Source organism: Podarcis tiliguerta, assembly GCF_965153285.1.
Source record: "Podarcis tiliguerta genome assembly, chromosome: 4".
Taxonomy (NCBI): Eukaryota; Metazoa; Chordata; class Lepidosauria; order Squamata; family Lacertidae; genus Podarcis; species Podarcis tiliguerta.
In genome coordinates, this window is record NC_139537.1 from 37,024,503 (window position 1) to 37,033,518 (window position 9,016).

General features: G+C 41.6%; 1 protein-coding gene across 1 annotated transcript; it reads left to right on the forward strand.

Annotated features, from left to right (window-relative positions):
* Positions 1–368: 368 nt before the first annotated feature.
* Positions 369–7,934, forward strand: LOC310676497 (uncharacterized protein C3orf38 homolog). The gene is made up of 3 exons (XM_083438478.1): positions 369–1,549; positions 5,924–6,144; positions 7,264–7,934. The coding sequence occupies exons 1-3, from the start codon at positions 1,411–1,413 to the stop codon at positions 7,855–7,857; spliced, it is 954 nt and encodes a 317-aa protein (XP_083294604.1). The 5' UTR covers positions 369–1,410; the 3' UTR covers positions 7,858–7,934.
* Positions 7,935–9,016: the final 1,082 nt, after the last annotated feature.

Below are 9,016 nucleotides of genomic sequence, written 5' to 3' on the forward strand. Positions count from 1 at the left end.
TTTTATGGTGTCTGGGATTCTACCTAGGAAATATTTGACAAGTAGATACATCATTGCTTTACAACTTCTAGACTACACAACATTGCATTTTGTATAGCAGCCATACAAAGCAAATGATCAAGGCCATCAAGCAAATGATACAGTATTGCTAAAGTAAATATGGTCTAATATGCCAAGTGGCAATGGAACACAGTGACAAGGTTGAAACATTGCAGAGTTAAGCTGGCTTTTCTTAGTTGATCAGGGTTTGGCCAGGTTTGAAAACCCCCTTGGCAATAGACTCAAAAGCATGGGAAAATATTAAAGCGACAGGGCATGCAAACAGTTAACTTTTTATATTTTACGATTTCAATTTAAATATTTACCCACAGCCACGCATGTTTGTGATGGCTGCTTTTCTGCCACTACCAACATCTTTGCAGATCAGCTAAGGTTTCTGACTCCCAAATATTTAACAACAGTAGCTAAAATGAAGACGATTAACAGTGTGTGGACTTTAGTGCGATTTCAGTTCAAGTAAAGACAAGTGCCTCAGATACATTCTATTATGATTGTTATCTGCAGTAGACCCAACAATCCTGAAGCCTGTCAACCCCCGCTTTGTACTACCGAAGTGGCACCATCTAGGCAGAAGAGGGAGAGGTTTTCGTAGTTTTGGAGGAGCCCAACCTTTTAAGAAGTACAGGATATTCATGGGGAACCCTCCCCCCAAAAAGCCCAGTGAAGCCTCAGCAAGTTACGGGGGGGGGGGAGGGGATGAATGAAGGATCCTAGGAAAAGGCATGGCTGGAACCCTAAATGCTGCCACATATTGAGTTGTTTTGGGGGATTTTATGTTTAGAGAAGTTTTTTTTTACGTTTGATGTTTTTAATATTCCGTTGGGAGCCGCCCAGAGTGGTTGGGGAAATTATTATTATTATTATTATTATTATTATTATTATTATTATTATTATTATTATTTTATTTATTGTGTGTTTCGCTGGCCCCACTAGGCACTGGGCCTAGAGAGCAACCTTTTTCCTCAGCGCCCTTTCCTTGCGTATCACAGCAGACAGGCGGCAGCCACTCTCTTCCAACAGCCAAAACTTGGCTAAGGTATGCTTGGGGAGATCCCCCTCATTAGATGAGGCCTCAGAAGACAACGGAACCAATGCAGCCCCCTCCGCGTTCCAAGCCGAACCCGTTCAGGCCGCGCTCGCGTCGCGGGGGCGGGGCCGGAGGCTGTTCGCAGCAACACCCGAGCGGCGGAAGCACGTTGTCACTTGAGCCTGTCGGTTGCCAAGGTTTCCTGTGGCGGGGGGGAGAAGAGGGGGGGGCGCTGGCGGCTTCGGGGAGGGGGGGCTCTGCCTGCGCTCCTCACCTCGCGCCACCAAGAGGCGACGCCGCCGCCGCCGGCCGCCACCACCACCATGGCTTCGGCCTGGGCGGGGTTGACTGAGCGCGAGCGGGACGGCTGCCGGGAGCTCCTGGATCTTCTCCACACGGACGACCTGCTGTCGCTGACGGACACGGTGACTAACCGCCTCGTGCAGCCGGACGGCCGCCAAGGTATTGGCGGGGGGGGGGGGGAGGGGAAGTACGCGGAAGGGGCCTGCGGAGTTCAGGAGTGGGAGTAGAAGTGGAGCCTTGCGGGTCTCACTCCGGAGCGGACTCTCGTCTTCTAGCTTAGCAAATGCAGGGACTCTGGCCAGAGGTGGGCGAAAGCGGGGCGGAGACCTTGAGTCCCTGTCAGGGAGAAAAGGCGGGGTTTAAGTAAACAAACAATAACAATAATCGTTTTTTTCGAACATAAGCTCCTATAGAGAGCCTCGAGGGGAAATGTTGGAACCGAATGGAAAAATAATAATACTGCATAATTTTGGTATTTCTAAAGGGGGGGGGGGGGATGAGAACAATGAAAGATGGGGTTAGTATTTTGGAATTTATTTTTAAGCTACTTTATTTCTCTCCACACACACATCCTCCTAACTTTCAGTGTGTTTTTTTTTTAAAAAAAACACCGCCAGCGATTTGAAAACAAGTGCAGATATTTGTATGCTGTTTTGCCACAGTAGGTCTTCGGGTTGTAGGAACAAAACTGATATTCTGCTCCAAGTGTGACTTGACACTTTGGCTCATAGAACTGCAGAGAAAACAGCAGGCAGAGTTCACTTAGCAAGTCTTTGGACTTCAGGAGCTGTGTTGTCGTTGTGCACTGTTTTAAGGGGGCACAGTTGCAAAAGTATGTATTTGGAAGGGGGAATCTTTAAGCTTCATGAACTGAAATCCGTATTATTTTTTTAATCATTAGCAAATCCATCTGAAGATTCTAGCTGACAGGAACAGCCCTGTCTGCCCTCTTGGCCCAGAGTTTGTCATATAGATCTGATTGAAGAGGTTTATATTTGTAAGCCATTCCAGGAGCCCTTTTCACTAACATTTAGTGGGTGTTAGAAATAAATTTGTTTGACCAGAAAATATGTCCAGACAAAAATGCATGTTAAAAAACATGCATTTTAAAAAACATGACAAAAATGTCATGTTAGCTATAATTTTTTGTTTTATTTTGTAAAATAGGGATTTTTATGCTCTTCTGACAGTGTGTGTTTGTTAAAGACTATTTGCCAATTAAATATGATACTGGCATAGTACTTTATATTGCTAATATACCTTTAAAAATAGCTTGCAGCTTGGGTCTTTTACTATTATTTTAACTGTGTCCAGATATAAGGGAGCCATTATGAGAAAATTGCTTTGTGTTGTTTCCTATTGTTACTTGGCTGATGATTTCATACAGCTGCATGAGTAGTAGTGTCATATGATAAAAGGTAATGCTTATTTGTAGGTAGATAGAAGTTGAAGTATGTGGTTACTGTGTGGAGTTAGTAGTGTTCATGGCTTCTGCAGCCCCACAGGTGGGACACTGAAAAAAATTAGGGGAGCTTCTAAAGTTTTCGAAGCCTGTTCTTGCCATTGAGAAGGAGGCATTAGTGACTCAGTGTCGTGGGTCAAGAGGCAGCTTCCATTCTGCTTCCGACTGCCGGGACAGTGGCAGCTCTGTCTCTCCAATCCTCGAGTGGTATTGAACACTAGTCCTACTCACAGTAGATCCATTGAAGTTATTGGACATTAATTTCAGTGGGTCAACCCTGAGTAAGAATTGGTAGGATACAACCCATTGTTTGCAACTAAAAGAAAGTGTGTTCAACTGATCTGCCCTTGCCTCTCCCGTCCCTGTCTGAATTTAGTTTGTACGTATGTGGATTCTTGGCGTAGGAGCTTCTTTGTGTTGCTATCTATTGTTATATAACCATATGTTTTCATACAGCTGCACATCTACCACATAACACAAATGCCCCAACTAATACCATACCATATGCAGTCACAGTACTATAAAAAGGAATTGCAGCTGTGTGTACATACACAATTTAAAATACAGTGATCTAGTGATGATTTTTTTTACCTGGTGGAGAAATGGTTCTAAGACTCACTCTTACCAGGGAGCATTTAAAACCTCTATAATTCTTAGTGTTGTATCCAGTGGACTTCTGCTTATGTAACAGAACTTAATTTTTTTAAGCTTCCTGAATGTTCTTTTAAATTTCTCTGGAGGGTTGGGCCTTCTGAACTCCGATTTTGAGGGCAGTTGCAGGACTATGGTAGGGAAGCAAAAGAAAGAGAAAGCCCATTGTGTGAACAGAAGCCAGCTTCCACAACATTGGATTCTTTGCTTACTCAGCAGTGATCAAATACATGTGACTGCAGCAACAATTTATAATAAAGAACTGAGCCTACAGAAAGATGATACCAATGAAGGTGTTCAATTTAAGTTTAGCACTTTGTTCTGCCTATAAACTAGAATGCTTATAGAACACTAGAATCCTATGTTGTGTTTTAATTGTGGGATGTGTTATGTTTCTGGGGGAAAATAAATCCTACACGAACTTGTCAGTATTCTACTATACTGAGCATCTGGCTAGATTGTCCAACTTTCATCTCTTCCCATCTTCCATCAGTGCCTAGGGGAAGGGCTACTCTGCTTTGGAACACAGTGAAGTAAAGTTATAGCTCCAAGTGGGAGGTGGGAATTAAAATAAGAACATTTATGTGCTTATCTGAGAAGGTATTTGGGGAGTACATAGCTGGCTTTTTAGTACTTAAAATATAGCCTTTGGAAGGTGCTCTGATTCAATTTAAAATTTAAGAAGCCAAACTAAATAAAGTTATAAGACTTTAAATAAATTAAATATTTGAAGTGTAAATGGTAGAGGTTTGCTGTGAGCACGTTGCACCTTACATTTGTAGCATTTGGAAGCAACTCAAAACTGTTTTGGATCCACTCTGTCATTTTCTTCTCTAGTTTTTTGGTGACCCAATGACTTTGGGAGAAGGAGAGCTTTCCTGCTAGGTGATTTATTTTATCTTTGTTATACTGGCAAAAGCATTTTTTCTCACCCCTCCACCACCTCCTTCCTAGAAGTACACTCTGTGAAATAAGAGAACACTATTTTTTTTATTGTTAGGAAAAGAATAGTTGGAAAATAAGTCTAACTCCGTCACTTTTGCCCTGCTTTCACATCCAGAATGATGACCTACGTAAAGAAGACCATTCCTCAAATAACTGTGATTGGAGTACACCAGGGGTGTCCAAACTTTTTTCAAAGTGGGCGAGATTTGATGAAGTGAACATGCATGAGGGCCAACCAAAGCTTTTTTTACAAGTTTACCCTAAAATTGTTGAACGTTTTTTAGGATTGAAGTTGATGAATTTTTTAAAAAAGATTTTCCCTCAGGACATATACTGCCATGGGGGCTGGATTAAATCGACCAGCGGGCTGGATTAGGCCCCCTAAATGGACTTTGGATATGCCTGGAGCACACTGAGAAAATTATGTACTGTGATTAAAAGCTAGTCCTGTCAGTCAAAATGAAATATTATTCCACCTCCCCTCCCCTCTCCTTTGCACACACACCCTTTTAAATTCTGGGCATTTCCCCACTCAGCTTGGATTTGTATCTCAAAAGAGAAGTGAGGGATGTGTGTTTAATTTTATGGAAAAACACAGGCAACAGACTTACAAGTTTGGTGATTCCCTGTTTGCCCTTGATACACTTTGTTAAGCAGGCAGTCCAAGTTGGAAACATCAAAGTCTTCCTGAATCACCCCAATAGGCATCATTATTTGAGGTATACAGAGAGCTGATGCATATTCCTAGTAAATAACTATATGGGGGGAAATAACTTGTTGCATATATTGATCCTTGTAGTTGAACATCTTTAGGCAGGCTTAATTACGATAAGGATTATTCTGTTTTGATTGGTGAATAATTCTTGATTGAAACATGCATTTCCAATGGATCTCTTATTGGCTGTCAATGGCAAGCCGAAGGGTTGTCGCTGTGTAGCAGAGCAGCTGCTTTGCATGCAGAAGATCCCAGGTTCAGGCCCCAGAGTCTCCAGGTGGGATATGGAAAGACCCAGTCTGAAACCCTGGAGAGCTGCTGCTAGTCAGTGTAAATAATACTGAGCAAGATGGAGGAATGATCTGACCCAATATAAGGCAACTAGCGTCCTATGGCACATGGAACTTGTTTTCTTGCCAACAAACCTGTGACTTAATTACAATGGACCATGAACCTGTGTGGAAAAATATGTTCTGAATAGCAGTTGCCACTGAAGACAGACTCAACAATATTTAGGCCTCTGTCTTCAGCGAGAACCTTGCTGCCTTTTACCCATCAGAGTAAAGTTTCCTTGGCTTGGGAGAAGGGTATGAGGGAAGGAACACCAGTGGCAAAATTTGGTGTTTTTGAGAGACTTAAGAGCTCAAAGGCACCTTTTAACGATTCTCAAGTGATTAAGACCAACACTCAAGTTCCAGCTTTCTTTTGTAGAATGATAATTGGATTCAAGGAACACTCCTGTTTCTGATTTTATTTTCAGAAGCCATAAATGCCATCGTATTGTACAGTCAAAGTGCTGAAGAGCTGCTGAAGAGAAAGAAGGTATTTCGAGAGGTAATCTTCAAGTATTTGGCAGCAAAAGGAGTCGTAGTGCCGCCTTCTTCTGAAAAGCACCAACTTGTTGATCGTGCAAAGGAGTACTGGTGTGAACAGCTAAAAGATAATGGCTCGGAAGAAATCTATACTGAGCCTGATGTACAGGTGAGGTACATGTTTTATAAATTCAAAGCATTCTTTTTGGAAATTAGTTGCTTGTTCATGCTTTAATATGTTGTTCACATTTGTCTTCTGTGGAGTAGCAGGGGGCATATTCTTTCTGTTAGAAGTGTGTCATGTGACTGCGTTTTTGTGCAACAGAAGCATCGGACCTTCCTGTCTATTCCTCACATGCTTTGAAGATAGTAGAATAACAGGTTTCTAAATGAGAGAGGCTTCTCTGAGTGATTCCTACAGAAAGTAGGCCGATTTTGGAAGCCATATTCAGCACAACTGTGCTTTAGAGCAGAGATGGGGAACCTGTGACCATCTAGATGTTTGAGTCAAACCCCTTTCATTCTCTGCAAGCTCCTACACATTTTTGAGGTGAGGCAACCAGAACCATAAACAGTATTCCAAATGCACTCATGCCATAGATTTGCATCATGGCATTATTATATCAGCAGTTTTATTTTCAGTTCCTTCCTAAGGATCCTTAGCATGGAATTAGATAAGAATTTACCTTTCTCACAGCTGCCGCACACTGGGTCAGCATCTTCATTGAACTACCCAGAACTACCCCCAGGTTTTGTTCCTGGGTAGTCACTGCCAGTTCAGGCCCCATGAGTGTATATGTGAAATTAAGATGCATCCGTTTTCACTTGTTTATATTGATTTGCATTTGCCATTTTCCTGCTCATTCACTCAGTTTGGAGAGTACTATGTGTACATCTGATTTCCCCCTACTTCTTTTGCTGCCTTGAACATGGGGGAGGAGAGGAAGTAGAAGTCCTATTGTGTGAAATCCACTTGTTCAGCATTTCATACAACCCATGACTAATGAATGGTTCCTGTTTGCACAAAACAAATCTACAGAGGTTTTTTCTGCCTAATAAAGTGGATCCAAGTAAGCTGTCTATTCCACACATCTTTGGACAGCCCCTTCATTTGGTTTGCATAGTTCTGAACATTTTCAAAGCAGAAATTATGGCTGTGTTAATTGTCGCATTCCATGTTAGTTGTAGTCGTAGGGTCCATTTCAACTTTTCTGAACAGTACCATGTGGAAAGGAATCAGTACATTTTGTTACTGCTTAAAAGTAAAAGTCCCTACTTTGTTTTTCAGAAACCTGAAGAGGGAGGGAAGGAAGGAGGAGACAAGCAAGATCATAGCAAAGACAGCCACAGCCTGGGAGAGGAGTTTTGCCAGTGGTTCTTTGGAATTTTGAACTCTCAGAACCCGTTGGTTGGAGAACCACATGATGAATGGGGACCACAACATTTTTGGGATGATGTAATCCTAAAGTTTTGCTATAACACTTCAGAACAAAACATGGAAGAGTACTTTGGTGCAGAATTGGTTAGCCTTCGTTTACTGTCATTGGTGAAAGAAGAATACCTCTTCCTGAACCCAAACTTGGACGCTGGTGGGCTGAAGTGGACAGTTTCACGACATGGGTTAGTTGTGGTGGCAGTAGCAGGCACAGTTCATAGAAATACTTCTTGCTTGGGCATCTTTGAACAAATCTTTGGACTCATCCGATGCCCCTTTAGGGAGAATACGTGGAAAATCAAGTTTGTGAACCTAAAGATTGTTGGTCAGAATGCCCTGGAACCTGGGACCCACTTAGAAAGACCTTGCATAAAATATGAGCAGGAGGAACTCCAGGAATTCTATGTTTCCAATGATCTTTCCTTGGTTGAGTCTCAAAAATCCTGAGCATTCTGTGTGCAGAATGAAGTAGAACAGTTTGTGGGCCCAGAAAATACAACACATGAGCATACTTGAGCATTCAAGTAAGTTGTTTGCTTCTGTTTCTTGAGTTAGACTTTCTGGTTGGATGACAAGCCAAAGTACCGCCTAAACAACTAGTGCTAATTGGGTTGACACCTAGTGCTGGTTGGGCTGACTCAGGTTCCCTAAAGTTACAGTCTGGCACCCTGAAGAGAAAGGAGGAATGGTGAGCAGATGCTTACGTTCTCTCCCTCCTGCTACTCTTCTCTCTCCTGCCTTCGCTTTCCCCCACTGTGAGACATGGGGAAGTAAGCAGAAAGAAACAAGCACAAATGAGAAGGATGCAAAACGGGGAAAGACGCATCATCATCTTGTCTGCCTGTGGCTTCCTCACCTTCTCCTTGGGGTAGCAGTGGGGGGCGGGGCGGGTAAGGGATATGTGTGGATCAAGACCACCATATTGCCAAAGATTACTTAACAGTCACTGGATCTGTGAAGGTGTCTTCTCTTAGAGTAGTTCTTTCACATTAAAGAAGCCCTAACAATAATGGAGCCAACATTAATGTGCTACTGTTAGTTGGAAAATTACATTTCTCTTGGGTTCTTTTTGTAATTTGCACTTGTCTCTTAATATTTTTTGTGTAAAAGAAACAGTTAGAATTAAAGCTGCTGTTGATCTCAATGCAATTAGTATTTACTAGGTATATAAAAAAAGGTTAATTAAAGAAATGTTTATAAGAATTTCACGAATCTCAGGGTTGTATAGTGCAATGTATTTAATTTTTTAATTTGCAGACATTTATGACTTGATTAAGCTAGACACAATTTAGGAGCTATATAGTACAACTATACTTAGTCTTACATCTAAAATTATAGCTACAGTGTTTAAGAAATTTCCATTGATAAACCTTAAAAACAGACTAATTTCACTTTTCTATAATTGTGAAATATTTTAAATCTATCCCACTTCACAGTTCATTGTGTCTGATTCTTTGTATGGCATTATAGATACTAAGGATGAGCAGTTATAAAATTCAGAAAATGTGGTTCTGATTTGGGTCAATTATGTCAAACTACTTTTTCTCTCATTTATTATTTATTTATTTATTTATTTTAATCCAGTACAGGCTCCAGTTCTGAAACT